Source organism: Pangasianodon hypophthalmus, chromosome 2 (assembly GCF_027358585.1).
Source record: "Pangasianodon hypophthalmus isolate fPanHyp1 chromosome 2, fPanHyp1.pri, whole genome shotgun sequence".
Classification (NCBI taxonomy): Eukaryota; Metazoa; Chordata; class Actinopteri; order Siluriformes; family Pangasiidae; genus Pangasianodon; species Pangasianodon hypophthalmus.
In genome coordinates, this window is record NC_069711.1 from 798,580 (window position 1) to 822,996 (window position 24,417).

Here is a 24,417-nt window from a genome sequence, read left to right on the forward strand (position 1 = left end):
TTCTCTCTCTCGCGTCACTGGGTTTTAATGGGTGGGGTGCCAATACTTTTGCAAGCAGTGATTTGTGGAGAAGTGCACTCTTTAAGTACTGTTTTATTTTGGTGAAAAAACAACATTTATCAGTCACTTATTAAACCAGTAGTTTAATATTAACTTTGTTTATAACTTCTTTTTTCCGCCTCTTCCTTGATAAGTATTGGCGCCCTTCATTTAAAATAACATGCAGTGGTGCGCTTATAGCAAAACTATTGGCACCCCGACTGATTGCAGCCCTTCTTGTGATGTCTAACAAGATTGGAGAAGATCTTGGAACTTTCTCGAGCATCCATTTGAAGTTTCTTTATATTCTCAGGTTTGTGCTTAGAGGACGTCATTTTTAAATCAGTCCACAGTGTTTCAACAGGAATCAAACCCGGAGACTCTTTGCTGTTCCACAACTTTTTCTATTTCGATTTAAGTGTGCCTGGGATCATTACCTTGTTTAAAGAACTATCTATGGTCAAGTCCTAACCTCCTGGCAGAGGCAACCCTGTTTTGGGTTAAAATATCCAGGGACTTATCAGGTCATGTGCTGAATTCCTGGCTAATTTTCAAAAATACTGATTTCTGTCTTGCATCAAATGATGCGGATGTATGTTTCAGATCATTTGCCGTGTATGGTCAAGGCTTAACCTCTTGGCAGAGGCAACCATTTTGGGTTAAAATATCCTGGTACTTAACAGATCATAGATCCAATTCCTGGCTAATTTTAAACTGTTCCATAATTTATGAAATTTTATTTTTATTATGGTCGTGACTGCGTTTGTTGTGCAGACCAGGAAGCAACAGGAAATGGTCCTGGACCGAGAGCAATTTAAATATAAAAAGAACGATGATTGGTTTACTTTTTTTTTTTTTTTTTAAATAGGGGTGTCAATAATTTTGCAACACAGCTTTTTATATAGAAATCCCATCATGTAAGTGTTTGAGTGGAAAAGTTGAGTCGCATTTATTCTATACAGTTCTATTTCTTTGCTTATATTTCTTTATAAGGGGTGCCAATACTTTTGTACCCCTGACCTTGTAAGGCATCTTTCCTCGACCTGTAGAGGTGAAATGGTGCAGTGACCTTATGACCTTATGACCTTATGACCTTATGACCTTATAATACTGCTATTTTTCAGTTATGATGTTGTGCAATGTAAAAAAAAAAACAGGAAGTGATGATTTGCTCAGCAAAAAAAAAAAAAAAACATTTCGAGGATGTGAAAAATAAACTCCACTTCCTCCAGAACAACCAGGTTAAATCTTCACGTGAAAAAAAAAAAAACAGCGGACAGAAACGTAAACGCCAGGCCGAGAGATCAGAACCGTCGCTCTCGAGTTAAACGTCGCCGTTATCGACGGCGAGACGAAGCTTCAGACGGGACGTCGAAATCTGCGAAGGGAACAACAGTCACGTGAATCTCCGACATTTTTCACTCTGAAGTCTCTCCAGCGTTTCGGTAGGTTTTTTTTCATAAGACTACGACACCTACATAGAACCTTCATGACATCCGTCATAAGCCTGCATGAACGTTTATAAAGCCTTTTAACAGCCATTTGTTGATGTAAAGACACTTTTGTCCATTTTCATTAATCAAGTGACGTAAATTTTTGTTGACATAAAGGTGTTATAACACTCATGACATCACTTAGTGGCTCAGTGAGTCATGTGAATTGTGATCGTTAAAGCTAATTAAAATTTTTAAATAAATTGAACAAAAAGCAGCTGTAGAAATTCTCCTGTAGTAACATTGACATTGACATGAATAGCCGTGCTATAACACTGTGACATAGTGTTAGTTAAACAGTGATAATTATTACACAGAGCGATGTTTATTTTTTCTCGCTCTAAAACGTATAATGAGTTCAATTTAATGTTACTAAGATTGTTATGATCACCTATAACAGTGCTATGACACCATCATGACAATGTTATGTATGTACTTTCACCCTACACAGAGTGAGTTATAGCGTTCTTATACATGTGTCATAACAATCTTACGTCGCTTGACTCAGATGTTAAATCAAAAGAGATGAAAGCAGTCTTTGTCAGCTGATGCCTGTAGGAATAAGCCTTTATGAATGTTTATTCAGGTTTACGTCAGTTGTCATGAAAGGTTTATTCAGGGGTTGTGTAGCTCTATGAACACTGACACTCACCTGAGTCTTCGGTTCTTTCTGAAGACTCCGCCTCGTCTCTCTCGTCTCCACGCAGCGAGGCCTGGAAAAACACGACAGGAACTTTAGAGGAACATTTTCAGATCTTCGGTTTGTTTTTGATCTCGATCGTTACTGTTATTGTTTATCTTCATCGTTATCCTTCTCACCCGAGTCGGCGTTTCTGCGCCCGAACAGCCCGACAAACACGTCGCTCACGTCTCCTGCAGCAGAAGAGCACAGGTTTTTCAGCATTCCTCATTTTTAAACACTGAATAAAATATTTCAGATATTTAAACAGGAAATAAAGACTCACCGTTCGGTGGCAGCGCCGCAGTCAGACCTGTGAAGGAAGAGCAGTCAGTCAGTCAGTCAGTCGATTCCAGCGTTTTATTTAGAGACGTGACGCACGTCAGTGTCGACTTTTAACAACCAATCAGACAGCAGCCGAGACGCCTAAAGTACTTTTAAAGAAAAGTCCACCTTCAGCTCTGCAGCGCAATGATGCACAGCCCCGGGCTGGACAGAGGAAGCCCCTGACTGGCTGAAGCTTGTGGCTGGACAGAAGAAGCCCCAGGCTGAACTGATCAGGCCTTTGAGCGGCTAAAGTCCCAGGTTGCACAACGGAAGACCAGGACTTCTCAAAGCCCCAGGCTAGACAGATCAAGCACCTGACTCGATAAAGCCCCAGACTGGACAGAGGCCACAGGTTGGACAGATCAATCCACTGACTGGCCAAAGCCTGAGGGTGCACAGATGAAGCCTCATACTAGTTGATGTGCCAGGCTGGACAGATAAAGCCCCAGAATTAACAGATAAAGCCCCAGAATGGACAGATAAAGCCCCAGAATGAACAGATAAAGCCCCAGAATTAACAGATAAAGCCCCAGGATGGACAGATAAAGCCCCAGGATGGACAGATAAAGCCCCAGAATTAACAGATAAAGCCCCAGAATGGACAGATAAAGCCCCAGAATGAACAGATAAAGCCCCAGAATGGACAGATAAAGCCCCAGAATGAACAGATAAAGCCCCAGAATGGACAGATAAAGCCCCAGAATGAACAGATGAAGCCCCAGGATGGACAGATAAAGCCCCAGAATGGACAGATGAAGCCCCAGAATGAACAGATAAAGCCCCAGAATGAACAGGTGAAGCCCCAGAATGGACAGATGAAGCCCCAGAATGAACAGATGAAGCCCCAGAATGGACAGATAAAGCTCTAGGCTGGACAGTCGAGGACATTCTTGAACAATAGAGATTAGTGTAATTTCTGCTGCAGTAAATATAATGTTCATGTTGATGTCTGAGGGAAAATTCCACATCGGAACTTCGTGTAACCGCCGCGACGCTGACGAGGATAAAGCACTGACTGAAGAGGAATGAGCGATGAGTGAACGAACGAGCGAAAGAACGAACGAATAAACGAATGAATAAACGAATGAATGAACGAATGAATGAATGAATGAATGAGTCTCACTGAGACTCGTTTCAGCTTCAGTGAAATAATTAAAGTAGATTTGAATCCTTTTCTCACCGGAACTCCTTTTACCCATGAGACCAATGAAGCCGTCATCATCCACATCATTATACTGCCTCATCTCTCGTCCTGAACTGTCCTGTAACACACACACACACACACACACACACACACATACAGAGTCTCAATAAAAACACGTTTTCTGCATAGATTTATGGGAATAAAATAAAAAATGACCTGCTTTAAAAACAGTACGTCTCAACCAAAAATAATATTTTATAATATTTATTATCCAGCTTTTACTAAACAGACCATGTGACTTCAGGTGTAAAGCTTTTCTTCTGCTGTGAAATAATTATTATATAATTAAATGTGCATTAAATATGAGAGTGTAAATACTGAAGATGAGAGAAATTCACCAGCTAGTGGACCAAAGTGTTTAATTTATGCGCATATATTATAAACCACGAGAGAGTAAAAATAAAACTGTGGAGATTATGCACTAAACATGATCTGTGACCGCAGCATAAATTATCACACACATCACAGATGTTTAAAACATTTATTAAAATATTTGTATCTTTAACCCTTTCATGCACAGCGTCAATCAATTTAAGGCTCTTTTTTAAAAATATATTTTAGGGAAATATAAGATGTGAATCACCTGCAAATCCCTCGAGAGCATTACTGTAAATTAACGTAGACTTTCTAGACTATTTGTCATTCTCAATCTTTATTAGCTTTCTATATTAAATAAATAAATAAATAAATAACAATTAAAGTAAAAAATGTTTTTATGCCAGACTTAACTGAACACCTTACATTTTTAAAAACTTGTTCAGAAATTATATTTTAAATCATTTCGGTCTTCGACTCTACATTTCAGACTCGAATGTTAAAAATATTGGACATTGGAAGATTTATTTATTTATTTATTTATTTAAATTATTTCGGGCATAATGTTTTAGTCTGTTTTTTACTCATGGAGAATCTTTTTACTTTTTAATACAAGTGATAATTAGACAGAATCAAAATTCATGTTTCATGTAATCACACAGTTTTAAGTAAAAATCTAAAGAAATTTGGAAATGCATATAAATAACTGATGCCTGAAAGGGTTAATGATGTTTGTATTTTATTACAGACACAAAAAAGTATGAAAATCTACAGAAATCTAATAATTCTACATTTTAGATTTTTTCCCCTTGTTTGTTTTACAATTTATTGATTACAAAAAAACCTCTAAACATTAATTAATGTCAATTTGATTTTTTTTTTAAAAATAATAAATGTCATGATAAGTGACTGATACACATCATTACACACAATGATGTTTAAAGTCTTAATTATTGACATTTATGACTAAAATTAACAAACAAAAACAAACAAACAAACAAAAAAACCCTCATGACATTCTTCTAACTAATAAATTAGTTTAAAAATGTACTTCTATTTAAACAGCCTGGTGGTTCAATCTGCATTAAATGTTGTAAAAATGTCATCAAAAATAAAAATAAAAACAAAACAGGGATTTTTAATTTTTTTAATTGATAAAATGCGCAATAAGGATTTTAAAAATATACAGCTGAGTGCGAAAAGTTGCATCTTCCCTACTGAATAGAATAAAGATGAAATGTAGCAGGGTTTAGTTTTATTTCTATAATATTTTATAAATGTATCAGTTATAATTTTATTTTAAAAACAGTGGTGTGTTTGAAAAAATGGTATGAATGAATACTTAATAAATATGAATAAATAATCAGAAATGAGAAAGGCAAGTTCTATGTTGAACTGGAAAAAGAGGCAATGTAAAAAACTTTTTAAAAAATGGATCCTGTAATATAATAAAGCAATCAGAGAGACATTGCGTCCCGAGTCTGTAAGCGTGAAGGAACATGCAGATGGATGAGTTTCGTACCTGGAAGGTGAAGTTGCTGAAGCTGGTGTTGCAGGAGAGCAGCAGCAGGAACAGCGAGTGTAACACACAGCTCCTCATGCTCACACGCTATTAATCTCTTTCTAATTTAATGCATGATGCTCTGAGCTCGGTCCTGATGGAGAGGAACGTCTGTGTTAAAGCGTTCACCGCGCCTGTTTTATAGCTCTCGCTCTCCGTCGCGTCACACTCCCGCGCTCCTGAGAGAGTTCACGTGTTTCATCACGCTCAAAAAAAAGAAACCTTCTGTAACCTGCACCATGACGATCATAATAAACTGTTTTATTAATTGTTTAATAAGCGACTGAGGATCATTGCTGCACTTTCACCTTCATTAAACATGCTTAATTTATATGCAACTTGATTATTCTGATTAGCTAACTGCTAGTAAACTAGCTCACATTAGCCTGAAAATATTTCAACGATACCATAACAACCACTTTATCAGTTCAATGCTAAAACTAGCTAAGTTAGCAAGCTGACTAGCTTTATCATGCAATTTCTATGGCTGAAAGTGTTCGAGTATCACTCTGTCATCCTCTAATCATTTGCATATCACATGTGATTGGTCCAAAGCTGTTGACATTGTAGTTTTGTGACATCATAAATTGAGCTTATATGTAGCTCCGCCCCTGAATAAGCTCCATAAATACATACAGTAAGTGCTGAAAAAGTCTGTGTTTCGGATCCAGACTTGCTGATTTTTACATATTTTCAGAAAACGTTGCTACGAGTTTTCACTCAAAAATACACCAGAAGGGTCTGCTATACTTTCCTAAATAAAAAACATGACAGATGAACCAATTGACATGTAAATCAGGAATGATTGACAGTTGTGTAGTTGTTTTGAACTCGCTGATATGAACTGACCCCTTGAAGCTCCGCCCCTTCCCATCATCTCACGTTAGTAATCTCTCATCGAAAGATGCGCTGATGCGGCGTCCTCGCTTTCTGTCACGGTAAACGAAGAATGTTTTGAGTTCATTAACATGAAATAAAATCTATCGGTGTTTGTGTTCCACTTAGCTAACATTACACACGTACTCTATAAAGCTAACAGCAGTTAGCTAGAGTGATTAATGATGCATTGAAATTTCAGCTACTGAAAACGTTTGGCTGAGAAAAAGTTTAAACAGTTCTACAATCAAGTGTCAGATTTAACACTTTACAAATAATTTTAATGTTAATGATAATTAGAAAGTTATTAAATACGCATTTCAGCAGCAGATCAACAGTGAAAACCCACTTGGCTTCCTGAAAAAACTATCATCTGGAGATCAAGATGATGCCACTGCTATCTGTGGGCGAGAGCCAAGAGAGCTAAATTGGCTGTTCTCTCTGGGTGGGAGGGGCATATTCTCTCTGCCCTATCAATTACAGCGAAACTAGCCAATCGTGGCTCATGAGCTCATGCATGCGGTTTCACGTGACTTGGAGGAATCGTGTTATAGCCTTCGCCCTCTCCTGATTGGTAGCTGGATGGTGGGCGGGAACTGGAGAAAATTGGGAGAAAAAATAGTGAAAACCAATTTACGAGGTTCAGTTGATGAACAAATCAGTAATACATCGAAAATATATTGTCTTATATTTTTAACTACGTTTGTACTTTTAGCCCCGCCCCCTTTTTCCCCTTGCAGTTCACTATTCCTGCTTCTTATTTATTAGATAAATAAGATGTGAATCATGTTAAATTAACCTGATTACACACATTTTATATCATCAAAATCAGCATCCAAGCGTTTTCTGATGGGATGAAACATTTTCCAAGCCACATTTTAAGTCTGACATTGCCTGTTAAAGTAATAATAATAATAATAATAATAATAATGATGACATCACAGACTGGCATGAACTCAAAGCAGGATGTTAGTTACAGAAGAGAGATCATTTCTGTCTTTTTTTAAACTGGATGTCGTACATCTCCCGTCTCTCACGTCTCCGCCTCAAATGACATCAGATCGCGACGAACCCGTGAGTTCGTGTCAATAACACTGCGAGACTCACAGATACCGAGCAAGGCTTATTGTAATCATATGTGTGAGTGAGAAAAACAACACTGTATAACTCATGGGACGCTCAGTGTGTGTGTGTGTGTGTGTGTGTGTGTGTGTCAGAAGTCAAAAACACTGTAAAATTTAGTTCTGAAACTGAAATATCTTAAGGAACGAATGCCTGAAAAACCTGAGCAATTAAAAACTCATGTGGAAAAATAACTAATAAATAACTAATAACTAATAATTTAATGTATATTACAAGTTTAATACAAATATATTAAAATGTACGTGGAGAAAATACACAATTAGTTAGTTTACGTTTAGATTTTAGTAATAATATAGTTATGAAACAAAATCATTTACTACATAATCCCCCTTTTGCAGTGGCTTGCATAAGTATTTGCCCCCCATGACCTTTTACACATTTTGTAGAGTTACAACCTGAAACTATTAATGTAACCACTGTGAAGCATGGTGGTGGTAGCATCATGTTCAGCGTTACGCTCGTTCTCTTGGTTGCTTCTCTGACTAATCTCCTCTTTACAGACATATTCTTTCTATTTTCCATTAACAGATTGAATGTCGCTGTGCAGGATGTCCAAAGTTTGTGATTTTTTTTCCCAGAACTTTGTCCCGGACTTTTTTTGATCGCTCCTCTGTCTTCATGATGATGTGTGTTTAGAGTATGTTCTCTAAAAAACTCTGGGTTCTTCCAGGAACATGTGTTTTCATATTGAGATCACGTGACACTTTAATAATTGCACACAGTTTGACTCTGTTCATCTAGTTATGTGGCTTCTGATGCTAATTTAAGGGTTTCACAACAACAGGGGGTGAATACTTATGCAATCACTTATGATTTTATTTGTAAATAATTTTGCAAACTCTATTGATTTCAGTAATTTGGGTTATTTTGCATAGATTCATGTGTCCATTTCAGTTCCAGGCTTTAACATTACAAAGTGTTGAAAAGTTCAACATGCTGTATAAATAAATTTGATGCGACTTTGCTTTCTTTAATGCACCAGCTGTAATATTTAAACCACATCTTTATTTTATTATTCAGTTAAATCAAAATCTAATATGTTAAAGGTTAAAAAAAGCAGAAAAATGAACAAGATGTTGTTCGAAGTTCCATTTTTGGACTGCTGTTATTCCTCAACAAGTAAAAAAGATGGTGTAAAAAAGCTCGGAAATCATAAATGCTGATGTTTGGTGTTATGTCACGTGTACTTTCAAAAAAAAAAAAAAAAAGAAGCATTTATTATAAATGCAAATAGCTAATCGGTTTGATTCCAGTCTATGAAACACTTTTTTCCTGACATGATGTATTAAAGTTGTTCAGTGAAATCTGTACAGTGCATTAAAGAAGAAGATAAAACAATAACAGGAAGTTTACACAATAACAACATCCTATTTGCCTCGTGTTATCTCTGGAGCCTCAGGTATTGCTGCAAATTGCATTGGGCTTCTGGGAGATTTTCAGATTTTACGCCACATTTCAGACCCTGAACATATTAGAGATTGCGATTAGAGAACGTTTTAATTGCTGCAGGTGCATCTGCAAATTCAGCCTCCCAGCTGTGAGGTTAGATTTACGATTCACGAAAACGAACACAATACCCAGACCTGCGATAAACCACCACGTGTGTGTGTGTGTGTGTGTGGGGTGCTGTTACAGTAAAATAATAAGTAATGGTGTTACTGTGAACAACACATCCCCAAGTGTTTTATTCCTCTTATACCGCTGAGATTTAATTTTTTTAGGAATGACTCGTCATATGTTTTTATCTGTTTATAGGTACGCTTCACGTTGAGGAATATAATATCTCGTAGCTGGTCACGCTGTCCTGACTACTAATGCGTTACTGACTGCAGTCATAAAAGTGTAGCTTAGGGGAAAATCCCACGTTTATGATCGATGTTGGTCGGTGCTCACTGACACACCGATGCGGCCCGAAGTGTGGAGGAGTTTCACCACCGGCAACAAAATACACAGGAAGCTGTTTAAGTGTGTGTGTGTGTGTAACTGGAGTGTGTATGTTTGTGTTCTGTAGTGATCTATAATCAAATTTGCTGTTAAGGACAGGAGGATAGTCATAAGATGGATGAGCTTCTTCTGGGAAGCGTATCGTTATTAAAATGGCCCCCAAACACACACACACACACACACACACACAAACATAATGTATTGTTAAAGGCTCTACACAAACAAAATTGATACCTATTGAAACATATGGTTAATTGTGTTACCATAGACACCACATAAAACTGTAGTTAAACACACACTCATTTAGAAGGCCTGTTTAACCTTCTAAATAGCTATAAATATTGGCACCCCCTCTTCCATCAATGGAAAATGAGCACAGGTATGATTTGAATCGTGGTTTATTCTCAATACAGCAGTGTTGTATCGCATTTCATGACCTCGAGTTAGCATCTCATGGTTTCATTACGATGCGCTGGATCATGTGCTATTCTATGCGCTGCTGAATAATGAGTGTGGAAGCCATTTTGTTCTATTAAACCAGTGATTAATATTATAGTTACAACTAGGACGAGTCATGCAGTAACATTTTAGCAAAATACTAGAATCCTATTAGACTTATTTCAACATCATCATATTAGTCTTTTTATTTTTCATCTTGAAATTGTATCTTGCTTTTACGTTTCATCATATTACATATGACAGCAAAGAAAAAAAAACACTGCTTCCTTCTTCAGTCTGTATTTTCTATCCCTGATTTTTTTCAGGTTTAAATTTGAGTGTTAATGGTTAAAGGCAGTCGTCTAGACGCTACTGAAAAACTTCCAAAGACATAACTTTTGATCTTAAGTTGCAGACTCTGAGTTTGGACAGAGGAGGTCTGAATTCAACCAGATCTAGTGGGCAAAAGGTCTAAAACTTAAGACGCTTAAAAGACAATGCAAACAAAGTATAACTGTGAACATGTTTATTTTACATACTTCTACTTATTCTACTTCTACATATGAAGTGCAAAGAGAAAGCTGGATTTGAGAAAAGAGCTATATAAATTAAACATATTCTTCTTCTTCTTGTCAGTGTCATTGCTGGACTGAGAATAAACCACCAGATAAAAGGAATATCTGCGCGTTGGAGCTCCTATGGTACTCCATTTACACTGATGCATGAGGCAGAGGGGTGCCAATACTTTCTGCAGCGCTACATATGAGCACCAGACAGTAATATTCATACACTCAGCATAGTTACCACAAAGTACCCGAGTAAAAGACGCAGTGAACTGAATTTTTGTCCTTGATTTCCTCCGTCGTGACGTCTCAGGTTCCTGTAAAGGTTCTTGGCGAGTTCCTGCGTTCTCGCAGGTGTGTGTGTTTCCTGAGACGCGTCGAGACGCCGCTGTGTGTTTTCGGCTGCTGGCTCAGTGAGTGGGCACGTTAATGATCTACTCACACTTTCCCATATTTCTCCAGGTGCCTCAACCTATGTTTGGAACGCTCTCAGAGCAGTCAGAGGCGACGGTGCGACTCCACAAGGAATAAAGGTGACATAGCGTCATGGATATGAGGTGAAAATCCCTAGGAGTCACTTTATAACTTCTCTGTGATACATAAACTCTTCTTAAAGTTCTTGAGCGTGTAATTGTAGATAACTATAAAAATGGAAACAATTTCTAAAGACCCTGTATTTATCATTTATTACATATGAATTAATAACAAGTTATGTAGTATTAATAAGACTTCATAATGCCCAGTAGCAGTTACAAATCATATGCATTCATAACATGTTATGTAGCATACACAAGACCTTATAATGCCAGGCATAAGCTTGTAAAATGTCATATGCATTCATAACATGTTATGTAGCATACACAAGACTTTATAATGCCAGGCATAAGCTTGTAAAATGTCATATGCATTCATAACATGTTATGTAGCATACACAAGACTTTATAATGCCAGGCATAATCTTGTAAAATGTCATATGCATTCATAACATGCCATGTAGCATACACAAGACTTTATAATGCCAGGCATAAGCTTGTAAAATGTCATATGCATTCATAACATGTTATGTAGCATACACAAGAGTTTATAATGCCAGGCATAAGCTTGTAAAATGTCATATGCATTCATAACATGCCATGTAGCATGTGAAGTTACATAGACAGCATTTTGTGTAGCAGGCATAAGATTTTATAATGCCTGTAAAAAGCCTCTAAAATGTCAAATACATTTGTACCGTGTTATGTAGCATGCGTTAGACTTTATAATGCCTGGAATAAATCTGTAAAAAATCATATGTATTCATAACATTATTTAGCATATGACTCTGTAGTCATAACATGTTATGTAGTGTACATAAAGCTTTATAATGTCTGGCATAAGCTTGTATAAAGTCATATGTATTTATAACATGTTGTGTAGCATGTATAAGTAAGTAACCACTGTGTGTGTGTGTGTGTGTGTGTGTGTATGTGTGTGTGTGTGTGTGTGTGTGTTACAGTAAAATACTGAGAGTTACTGAGAGTTGATTATTTTCCTATAACAGCACATCCTCAAGTGTTTTATTCCTCTTACACCTCAGCAATCTGCCAACGATTCCATTTCTTTTTAATTAATTAGAAATCGACACGTTATACTGCTGTTACAAAAAACACATCTTCTAATTTGCATATTAAATCTGATTGGTTCAAAGCTGATAAGGAACTCACAAACCCCGCCCCTCAATCAGTTTTATACTGAAGTACCAAGAAAGTCTGTTTAGAAACAAATAATCAGACTCAGTGTCTGAGAGGAGATCAGATTTTTTTTTTTAATTCATCACCTGATCCAACTACAGAGGGAAATATGGATGTTTTAATAATTATTACAGAAAACACCACAATCTTTTCTCTTAGCAGCATCACGAAGCTCATAAACACTCTGTCTCTGACTCCCCGAGCCCATTTTCATAACAACATACAAATTCCCCAGTTACATCTCCGTTTCCATAGCAACGCGACCGAAGAGACAGACCTGAGGCCGGAATATTCCACACATACGTGTCTGTGTCTGTGTGTGTGTGTGTGTGTGTATGTGTGTGTGTGTGTGTGTGTGTGTGTTCAGTTTAAACCTCAGGAGGCCACAGTTTTAAGTGCAAAAGTTTGCACCCCCTAAATGTTTTTTTTTAAATGGAAAAAGGAGAAAATCCACCTTTATTTTCCAAACATTAGAATTCCAAAATGTTGGAAATGTGGATTTATCCGGGAACAAGGCAACGATCCAAAAACGTACAGAAAAGTTTTGCTCTGAGCGTCTCGGCCTCCAGATGTTTTCAGATGTAGGGGGTGTGTGACATCTGGTAGAGTTAGAACAGAGACGGCAGGAGGAATGTGTGTGTGTTTGTGTGTGTGTGTGTGTGTGTGTGTGTGTGTGTGAGAGAGTGTGTGTGTTACAGGTTGCTGAAAATTACAGCTAAAAGGATCCACGTTCAGAGGACATGAAGGCTGTTATAAACAGTGAAGATGGATAACGCACGCTCAAAATGATGCGTGACATCATGGAATAATTTGCATATTCATTGAATCTTCATGAATATTTACACATTAACATGTTACATAAAGATGGAACATTTACTGAAGACAGAATCGAGTTTTATCAGAGTATAAAATAGATTAGAACCTTTTTTCTTACAGAAGGAAGTCGTCTTTGGTCATGGCACCACAAAGTAACTATTCATGCATTAACAAAATAAATTCTATAATTTCAGTCATGGAGATCGGTGATTAGTTTTTGGGAACAGTGGAGATCAGTGATTGGTCGTTGGGAACAGTGGTGATCAGTGATTGGTCGTCGGGAACAGTGGAGATCAGTGATTGGTTGTTGGGAACAGTGGAGATCAGTGATTGGTCGTTGGGAACAGTGGAGATCAGTGATTGGTTGTTGGGAACAGTGGAGATCAGTGATTGGTCGTTGGGAACAGTGGTGATCAGTGATTGGTCATTGGGAACAGTGGAGATCAGTGATTGGTCGTTGGGAACAGTGGTGATCAGTGATTGGTTGTTGGGAACAGTGGAGATCAGTGATTGGTCGTTGGGAACAGTGGAGATCAGTGATTGGTTGTTGGGAACAGTGGAGATCAGTGATTGGTCGTTGGGAACAGTGGAGATCAGTGATTGGTTGTTGGGAACAGTGGAGATCAGTGATTGGTCGTTGGGAACAGTGGAGATCAGTGATTGGTTGTTGGGAACAGTGGAGATCAGTGATTGGTTGTTGGGAACAGTGGAGATCAGTGATTGGTTGTCGGGAACAGTGGAGATCAGTGATTGGTTGTTGGGAACAGTGGAGATCAGTGATTGGTTGTCGGGAACAGTGGTGATCAGTGATTGGTCGTTGGCTTTACACTCTGGTGGTGAGTGGAGTGAACCTGCTCTCTCAGCTTCTATATGTGTCATTTATCTTTTTCACAATTAATAAATGAGCTTAAACAATGAAATGTGTTAATTGTAATAATGAAGTAATTTTTGTGAAACACACTAAATGTCTCATTGCTTGAAATTATATTCTGTCTTTTTCACTTTACGCTAAGGGGGTGAAAACTTTTGCACTCATTCGTCTGATTAAAACCTTCTTCTGGAGAAACTTTGAATCAAATTTGAGAACCATTTCATTCACTTTATTTCAGTGTTATTTAATTTGTTAGCTAATGCTACGCTTATTTTAGTTTGTAATTTGAATTAATTGGCATCAATTTTAAGCTTAAACGTTTAGCAATGCCTTTGTAAACTAATTATAAACTAAATTATATGAATTTAAGAAATGCTTTATTTTCTTTTTCTCCCTTAAAAAATCTGATTTAATTTACATTTAATGGACAAATCAGATATTTTACATTTACAATGTTCATTTTAAATCTTTAAAATCTTTAAAATCTTTACAGAGTTTCATGCGTCTGTGTGGACACTGTACATCTCACTGACATGAAAGAGTAATTATAATTATAAAAATTAAATTATTATAAAGCAGCTATTTTTAAACGGACCTGAAGTTTGAACCACGAAAGCACCAGCTGCTGAAGTTGAGCTGTTAAAGGAGCACGGCAGAGGCGGACGAGTGATCTGAAGATTTGTGTACACAGATGTGACCTTGAGATGTTCGTGTTTGCGTTTTGCGTCCTGCTGTTGCTCTGGATGATGTGATCATGCGTAAGAACATAACAGGATTTACGACCAATTTGCCTTTAAATGCTGTGCAATACTTCATCAACTGTTTAGTACAGATTATTTAAACATCTGAAAGGTGTGTGTGATTTCTTTAGCCCCGCCCTCGGAGGCGTGCCCAGCTCTCCGTTTCTCCTGAATTCACCTGCAGCTTGTTTCAGTCTAATTACAATTCTAACCAAAAACACTCCGTCTTCTCGCTGCACTGCAGCGTCCCTCTGCTCTCCCTCGGACAGATGTTTTCCGAAGTAGTGATGGGAATTCCGGCTCTTCTCAGTGAATCGACTCAGCTCACGCGTTAGAGCCGACGCTTTCAGCTCTGAAATGGCTCTGTGCAATTTGTTCCCTAAAAATGATTCCATTGTTGTTATCACGTATTTAACAAGAACCACATTTAAAATAAACCTTTTAATTGTCTGTAAATAGTTCAAAGTATGAGGTAGAGGAACAAAACAGATGACATGGAGGAATTAAACAGCCAAGGTAGAGAAATGAGAACAGACGAGGTAGAGGAAGGAGAACAGACGAGGTAGAGGAAGGAGAACAGACGAGGTAGCAGAAGGACAACAGGTGAGGTAGAAGAACAGATGAGGTAGAGGAAGGAGAACAGATGAGGTAGAGGAAGGAGAACAGGTGAGGTAGAAGAACAGATGAGGTAGAGGAAGGAGAACAGACGAGGTAGAGGAATGAGAACAGACGAGGTAGAGGAAGGACAACAGATGAGGTAGAGGAAGGAGAACAGACGAGGTAGCAGAAGGACAACAGGTGAGGTAGAAGAACAGATGAGGTAGAGGAAGGAGTACAGACGAGGTAGAGGAATGAGAACAGATGAGGTAGAGGAAGGACAACAGGTGAGGTAGAAGAACAGATGAGGTAGAGGAAGGACAACAGGTGAGGTAGAAGAACAGATGAGGTAGAGGAATGAGAACAGACGAGGTAGAGGAAGGAGAACAGGTGAGGTAGAAGAACAGATGAGGTAGAGGAAGGACAACAGGTGAGGTAGAAGAACAGATGAGGTAGAGGAAGGAGAACAGATGAGGTAGAGGAAGGAGAACAGGTGAGGTAGAAGAACAGATGAGGTAGAGGAAGGAGAACAGACGAGGTAGAGGAATGAGAACAGACGAGGTAGAGGAAGGACAACAGATGAGGTAGAGGAAGGAGAACAGACGAGGTAGCAGAAGGACAACAGGTGAGGTAGAAGAACAGATGAGGTAGAGGAAGGAGTACAGACGAGGTAGAGGAATGAGAACAGATGAGGTAGAGGAAGGACAACAGGTGAGGTAGAAGAACAGATGAGGTAGAGGAAGGACAACAGGTGAGGTAGAAGAACAGATGAGGTAGAGGAATGAGAACAGGCAAAGTAGAGCAACACAAACAGATGAGATAGAAAAAGGGAAACAGACGAAGCAGACGAATGGAAACAGATGAGGTAGAGGAATTATGCTGTAATCAGTTGGACGCAGAACTCAGAAAAAACCTGATCTCCAACATGGAAAAAGTGCAGTGGAATGTCCTCCAACCTGGAACTCCTCGTGAGTGTGACTTCTCTGACATAAACACACTCGACGTCACAACAACATGGTGGCGCACTCACAGTCAACAGTAAAGAGAATTCCCTCTGCGTCACTTCCTACTTTACAAAACCTGATCGTAATCATATGTAGCTTTGTGTTGTGTGTTTACAGCTTTGTGTTGTGTGTTTACAGCTTTGTGTTGTGTGTTCACAGCTTTGTGTTGTGTTTACAGCTTTGTGTTGTGTGTTCACAGCTTTGTGTTGTGTGTTTACTGCTTTGTGTTGTGTGTTCACAGCTTTGTGTTGTGTGTTTACTGCTTTGTGTTGTGTGTTTACTGCTTTGTGTTGTGTGTTTACAACTTTGTGTTGTGTGCTTACAGCTTTGTGTTGTGTGTTTACAGCTTTGTGTTGTGTGTTTACAGCTTTGTGTTGTGTGTTTACTGCTTTGTGTTGTGTTTATAGCTTTGTGTTGTGTGTTCACAGCTTTGTGTTGTGTGTTTACTGCTTTGTGTTGTGTGTTTACTGCTTTGTGTTGTGTGTTTACAACTTTGTGTTGTGTGTTTACTGCTTTGTGTTGTGTGTTTACAGCTTTGTGTTGTGTTTATAGCTTTGTGTTGTGTGTTTACAGCTTTGTGTTGTGTTTATAGCTTTGTGTTGTGTGTTTACAGCTTTGTGTTGTGTTTATAGCTTTGTGTTGTGTGTTTACTGCTTTGTGTTGTGTTTATAGCTTTGTGTTGTGTGTTTACTGCTTTGTGTTGTGTTTATAGCTTTGTGTTGTGTGTTTACAGCTTTGTGTTGTGTGTTTACAGCTTTGTGTTGTGTGTTTACAACTTTGTGTTGTGTGTTTACAGCTTTGTGTTGTGTGTTTACAGCTTTGTGTTGTGTGTTTACTGCTTTGTGTTGTGTGTTTACAGCTTTGTGTTGTGTGTTTACAGCTTTGTGTTGTGTTTATAGCTTTGTGTTGTGTGTTTACTGCTTTGTGTTGTGTGTTTACAGCTTTGTGTTGTGTGTTTACAGCTTTGTGTTGTGTTTACAGCTTTGTGTTGTGTGTTTACAGCTTTGTGTTGTGTTTATAGCTTTGTGTTGTGTGTTTACTGCTTTGTGTTGTGTGTTTACAGCTTTGTGTTGTGTTTATAGCTTTGTGTTGTGTGTTTATAGCTTTGTGTTGTGTGTTTATAGCTTTGTGTTGTGTGTTTACAGCTTTGTGTTGTGTGTTTACAGCTTTGTGTTGTGTGTTTACTGCTTTGTGTTGTGTGTTTACAGCTTTGTGTTGTGTTTATAGCTTTGTGTTGTGTGTTTACTGCTTTTTGTGTGTTTACAGCTTTGAAGCCCAAATTTACTAACGTGTTAAACTCAGTGTAACAGACTTTTATGAGCAAAGATGAACAGGACAGTTGATTTACATTATATACATCACTCCTCTTCATTAATCACACACAACTAATTCCTGTAGATCTTCGTAATGTATTCACTGAGTAGCCATACAAATATGAGACAGAAATTAAAACACACACACACACACACACACACACACACACACACACTCCCTCTCTCTCTCTGAGGCCCAAAAAGAGGAGCTTCTATAAAAGATCTGGGTCAGAAACAGAAAAGAGAAAAAGAGAAAGAGAGTGACGGGACGAAAGACCGGATAAACAGTGTGTCTTTGGAAAGCATGGATGATCCTCTCAACGTGAATCCCTGAATCCCACCCCCATTCCCAACCACACACACACACACACACACACACACACACACAGCAAAACACAGACAAATCCAGAGACACCACGTGAGAGAGAGTGAGAGAGAGCGAGAGAGAGACCACACATACTTTTGCTGTGAGGAAAATAAGGTAAGCGCAAACTTTATATTTATTTTCAGTGCAGTTTGAATATTGTCTAAAAAAATATTTAAAGTAATTGAAGTAAAGCTGAAGAAGACTCTAAGCTGGTGTATTTAACCAATTTTTCCTCCCAAACAGCGTACGACAAATTCTGTATGTAAATACAATCAAATAGCCAAAACATTTCATTCAGTTTGAAATAAAAAACAAACGATACACTATATTCATTTTTTTTTTGCTTTATGTTAAAAGCTACAGAATGTGAGCAGACTGTGAAAACGCCCCAGACTGTGAACTGTGCTCCTGGCATTAGACCAAAAGCCATGTACACTAACATCAGGACATTTCTGTTTGCACTTCATGGAGGTTTTCGACAAACAGAACAAAAGGAGATGATACTGTTCAAAAAAAGAGATTTATTATAAACCTCACATAAATAAATGTACAGCACAGTGTGGATGGAGCTACACATAAACAGACTTAAAAAAAAAACGTGTGTAATCGTTGATATAGTGAAGTTTTTATGTCTCCGTCACTAGCTGGTGGAGGCTTTGTGTTTTCGAGTTGTCTGTCTGCATGTCTGTCTGAGATTCTCGTGTCAAGAACGAGTGGTTGAATATTTGATGGATTTATAAGTTAATTATCATTTTAACTAGTGAATAAACTGATTTTGGAATTGATCCAAACAGGGCCAAAGTCACAGCAAGGTCAAACGTCTGACATTATCTGGCAACAAGAAGGACTAGACTTGCTAGGACTAGTTAGGACTAGGAGACGTCTCCATCCACGCTGTTGCCGTCGAAGTTCTACTTGTCTGTAAGGAGATGTTTATTTAACATTTCTGGAAGGAGTCTCCAGTGTCAGCGCTTTGTAACAGTCAGAGGTAAAGCTGTGACTTTACGTTTTCCGACATCTTCAGGACAGAGGAGTTTACGCTTCTTTGTGGTTCCTCTGTAAGTGACAAGATGCATTTTTTGTCTTTTTAACCTCAAGAGAGAGAAAAAAAACAGAGGCTGGCGAGATAACGACTGTTTATAGCTGCTATAACGTAAGTGAGAACAGGAACTAACTGGTTTTGCGGATCTTCTACAGCATTAAATGTAGCTACACATGGATAAATAGCATGATGTGTTGTTCTTTAATTAAAAATATTGCTGTGGTGTACGAGGAATAAAACACGAGGGGAAGTGCTGTTATAGGAAAATAATCAGCTTCAGGGTGGTAACAGTGACTCCGCTTCATCACACCACCTCGTCACTACGGTATTTTACTGTAACACACACACACACACACACACACATAGAGAGAGTGTTTTATTTGTTACATAATAATAAATTAATATACACAGAAATGATGATAAAAGATTTATCATAATGTTTTCAAGTTGTAGTGAGAGTGGTAGGACAAAATGAAACCTGAAAGTGAAGAGGTAAAAATTTGTTTTGTGATGGAGTGGTAATTAAGTAATTAACTAATTATACATAATTAAATAATTAACGAATTCTGTAGTTACATAATTAACTAATTATGTAATTAAGTAATTAGTGACACTCAGGTGAAGTACATACTCCCCAAGGTACACATTACTGAAATATTTTCCAGCACTGTTATCTGACTCTCCCTCCCTCTTTTTGTGTCCCAGAATTCTCACTTTTTACTGGATCACAGCGATGGGGGGTCACAAATTCCGCTTCCTGATTCTGATCCACTTCCTGCTGTCTGACTTGGTTCATTCTCAAGCTCCACCCCCTCCTCGCTACAAGAACAGAATTGGGTCTGGCATTTTCTCTGTCATTCCTCCGTCATCATCTCCAATCCCACCAGAGGAAGCAAGGTCCATCCGAGATGAAGAACCTCACGGTGACCCCATCCGGCATCTGGTCTCTGGCCTTGCGGAATCTTTACACGGTCTTGTGCATCTCCATGGGAACTTGAGCTGTGTGGATTTGGAGGTGGGGCCTTGGAAAGGGGCGGGGTTTTCGCATGAGCTTCTGGGCTTGGTCATGGTGCCTGTACTGGTGTCTGCAGGATGTGAACCTGAAGCCGAGGAACTGGTGAGGAACTTGTTCACATTGCTGGGTCAGGACGATACACAGGAGCTTCTGGAGGACATAGTTGCTCTGATGAGAAAATCATCTCTACATCGTTCAAATTCCGCATCCATTCGGTCCAAACTGAGCGGTCAGTCGGAGCGCCACCTGCAAGCCGTGATGTTTAACATCCAACAGCTGGTGGAGGAAGAAGATGTGGGTGGAGATGTTCCTGGCTTGGAGAAGAGATGTCAGGGCTGGATGAGGATGAAGGACACGATGTTATTAGGTCAGAAGGTTGATCATGGAAAGATGCGTCTAAGCAAAGCAAAGCATGTTTGCCGAAATCTGGGATTTGTCTGCGCAGGCGTGACGCAGGAAGATCCCACCAGCCCTGAGTCGTACCACGTCGTCCTCAGATCCGGCAGCTGGCTCATGCCATCGCCTCCTCCCAACCAATCAGAGAGCTGGATTCAGAGCTGCAGGGCGTGGCCTGTACGCTGGCGCAGACACACCGCTCCTCAGCCAGGCTGTACAAATGAAAAAGAGGAGCGTGTGTATAAAGTCGTGGAGTGGATCCCTGCTGTCTCTACGCTCTATAACCTGGGTACGGCTGTTTATTACGCCTCCATGAGCTGCTCGGATACAGCGAAAGAAAGAGCCCTGATGAGCGCCGTGGATCTGGGAACTGACGCTCTCGTGGCAGCCACAGGCGGCACTGCGGGCATAGCCGGATACGCCCTGGGGGCGGGGCTTAAAACAGGCGTAAAAGCAGGAGTAAAATATCTGCTGAACAGAATGAACCAGGAGGAAGACCTGCTCCTGAACCAAAACAGCTGGGAGGACGGAACCATCAGCTTTCAATCATAATAAATAATGATTATAAACTAATGATTAGCTCATCATTGGATGTTTTTCCACTGCACCACAGGAACAGTACTTTTAGCACTAGAAAATACAAAGGTGCTTTTTCCAAAGGTACTAACATTTCCAGCTGGGTGTTTCTTTAATTTGTATTCAGGGGCGGAGCTAATAGCATTTAATCATACAATGATAACATACATAATCATATATATACATATATATACATCATTTCACACAAAGGCAGCAAAATTCCATCCAAAACCCTTTCAAACAGCATAAAACTCTTCACTTACTCTTCAAGTAACACCATACAACTGATTTCTTTTATTAAACCAGTATTAATACTAATTTCTTTTTTCTTGAGGACCTAAAATGATTTCTTGTTTTTATATATGGTCCAAAATTTTCCGAGGATGTGTGTAATAATTCCGATCAATTCACGTGGAATAAGTGATCTCTGTATATTTACACAGAGAGAAGGGTGTGTCTTCACAATATATGCACGCTCATCACACACACACACAAAAAAGTTGAAGTACTTGTTGTAGGGGGCGTGGCCGTGCGTGATCATTAGTAGGTCACATGATCATAACAGGTCTGTAGCTGCACCTGTGGTAGGAACTAAACCCAGAACTAAACTAAACTAAACCCCTGGAAGCGTTACTTCTCCGACACGCCCTTTTAAACATAGTCTATATTTTATTGTTCTGTGTTTTAAACTCGGTTTCACTTTAGTTTTGATGGCAGATGATAGAAAAGAGCGAGCGTCTTTATACTGAAGAAGAAGAAGAAGAAGCGCCATCCATAATGCAATCCTTACCGACATGTCACTTCATACAGGATGTATATTACCTGGGATTATTTCTACTGCTCATATTTTAAAAAAAATTCCCCATTTTCTCCCCAATTTAGTCTTGGCCACATGACAGCTACCACCCGGGGAGCATGACGTCTCACACAGGCTTCCTGCGAGACAAAAACTTCTTTTCCAACTGCTGTTCATCAGGATGATGATATTCAGCACTCGAGTATTTTTCAGATAAAACCATATTTCTGATTTTACTGCAGAAACAGAAGAACTGCAGCAGGTTCTGGAAAATGAAGGAAAAACTTCCAGCTGATTTCATTATAATACGACAGTGAACCTGAGATAAAGATGCAGCTTTAAAGGCAAAATGTCACAGCAAATCCTGATTTTACTTTACTACAGCTTCCTGTAGATGTGTTCTTCTTATTTTTGAAGCCAGACTTTCCTTTACAGAGTTTCTTTCACACATCATCACACATTCATACAGTAAAATTAGTCACTTAGCTCAGCTCATTTGTTTCGTTCCCAAAACATCAATGAAATTAATCTAAAGAACATCCCGGAGCTGATCTGAGGATAAAAACACAACAAATTGCAACAGTTCTGTGACTTTAGAGTTTTTTTTACTGTGTTATATTTTCATGTTGTTATATTTTCACCAACAGTTGGTTTCATTTCATCACAGTGATCTCATTAAAACCCCGATGATTGATTGCTGTCCAAACTCGTCTTCCATGTTGGATATATGTGTTACTTCCTGTTTAGTTCTAGTTTTTTGAGTGTGCAGTGAAAAAACGTCCATAAAATACCAGAAAGTAAATAAAAAACCAGCTCTACTGCTGTGTAGTTAAAAGATATCGCGTTGGACTCGTGACTCTTCACAGGTTTCAGGTGAACAAACTCAATCAAGACCTCTATAAATGTTTTTGTTTTTAGTTGACTAGATAATTAATTTCTTAACAATATGACTCATCTTTTTTTTTTTTTTTAAGAAACTATCAAACAAAAACACTATGCTACTAATATACAATTGTTTGCAATGTATATTATGCATTATATATAACTTTATACATGTTTGATCTGTTACTATCAGGTGTTTATGGCAATAGAAATAAAGAAATTGGAAAATTTCCTACTTAAATGTATGGAACAGTCGTTTTACTTTTGTTCTGAAACTGTCTATGAAAATAAGTTTCGTCCATACGTGACTTTATTGTGGAGATAAATATGTGTTTTCTGTTCCATAAAGTGGTTTAAGTGAAAATAAAACACTGTGCATTGTGCTGTTACAGTAAACGGTGTGGTGTGATGAAGTGGAGTTACTCTTATCAGCCCTGACGTTGATCAGCTTCCTATAACAGCACGTGCTTTATTCCCCTTATACCACAGCAATTTCCTAACAATAATCATTTTTTAATTATTTAAGAACTTAAAGTTACAGCTTTACCTCTGACTGTAACACAGCACATCAATATAAACCTGCGCTACTGTCAGAGCTGCTGTTATAGAAAATTAATCAACACCTTCTGACCAATCAGAGTCCAGAGTTTAAAAACGATGTGGTACAAAATTGGCCAGTGAGATATAATTTTTTGCTATAAACAGGAGTAATGATGTTTTTTTTATTCGTAACAATACAAGCGTATTATATAATTGTGATCATAAGTTTAAAGACGCCTTGCAGAATCTGCAAAATGTTAATAATTTTAAAAATAAGACATAAAAATTGCATGTTGTTTTTTATTTAGTTCTGTCCTGAATAAGCTATTTCACATAGCAGATGTTTACATCTCGTCCACAAGACACAAAAATAACTGAATTTACACAAATGAACCAGTTCAGAAGTTTCCATTCGCTTGATTCTTAATCCTGTGTGTGTTTCCTGAAGATCAGCGACTGTTTTTATGTTTTGTGATCGTTGTTCATGAGTCTCTTGTTTGTCCTGAGCAGTTAAACTGCACACTGTTCTTCAGTAAAATCCTCCAGCTCCTGCACCTTCTCTGCTTTTCCAGCATCTTCTGCGTATCTGACTCCTTTCCATCAGCAGCTATATGATGCTGAGATCCATCTTTTCACACTGAGGACAGCTGAGGGACTCGAACACGACTATTACAGAAGCTGCAAACATTCACTGATGCTCAAGAAGGAAACATGATACATTAAGAGCCAAGGGGGTGTAAACTTTTGAACAAGATGATCGGTGTAAATTACTGTGTTCTTCTGGGAAACATGTAAATATCTTATGAGGCTTCTGAAGAGCAGGACTAAATGAAAAAAATAAGATCTTTAAACAAAATAATAACAATATATGCTGATCATCCTGTAAACTTCCGACTGAAACTGTAAATAACTCACTATAGCGGTGATTAGTGATTATCTCTACATTGTTTAAAATGTTTGTGGTCTGAATAAATCAGTATTGTTTCAAAAACGGTAGTTACAGGTGTATAAACTTGGACAAAATGGACGTGCGCTTAAATGAATCTGAATCAAATCATTCAAGAGAATCAAACTTTTGTGGACAAAATTGGAGTCACTCTCTTTTTAAAACAATCTAAAATATCAGTTACAGATGTTCATTCTTTCATTT

General features: G+C 38.4%; 2 protein-coding genes across 2 annotated transcripts; one reads left to right on the top strand and one right to left on the bottom strand.

Moving 5' to 3' along the window:
- Nucleotides 1–77: 77 nt before the first annotated feature.
- On the bottom strand, nt 78–5,792 carry tac3b (tachykinin precursor 3b). Its single transcript, XM_034300522.2, has 6 exons — nt 5,580–5,792; nt 3,719–3,800; nt 2,498–2,524; nt 2,352–2,405; nt 2,185–2,245; nt 78–1,417 (listed from the first exon to the last, which is right to left on the bottom strand). Exons 1-6 carry the CDS (start codon nt 5,655–5,657, stop codon nt 1,399–1,401), a joined length of 321 nt encoding a protein of 106 aa, XP_034156413.1. The 5' UTR covers nt 5,658–5,792; the 3' UTR covers nt 78–1,398.
- A 12,198-nt stretch (nt 5,793–17,990) lies between these two features.
- apof (apolipoprotein F) lies at nt 17,991–22,972 on the top strand. The gene is made up of 2 exons (XM_026945510.3): nt 17,991–18,134; nt 19,768–22,972. Exon 2 carries the CDS (start codon nt 19,796–19,798, stop codon nt 21,023–21,025), a length of 1,230 nt encoding a protein of 409 aa, XP_026801311.3. The 5' UTR covers nt 17,991–18,134; nt 19,768–19,795; the 3' UTR covers nt 21,026–22,972.
- The last annotated feature ends 1,445 nt before the right edge of the window (nt 22,973–24,417 follow it).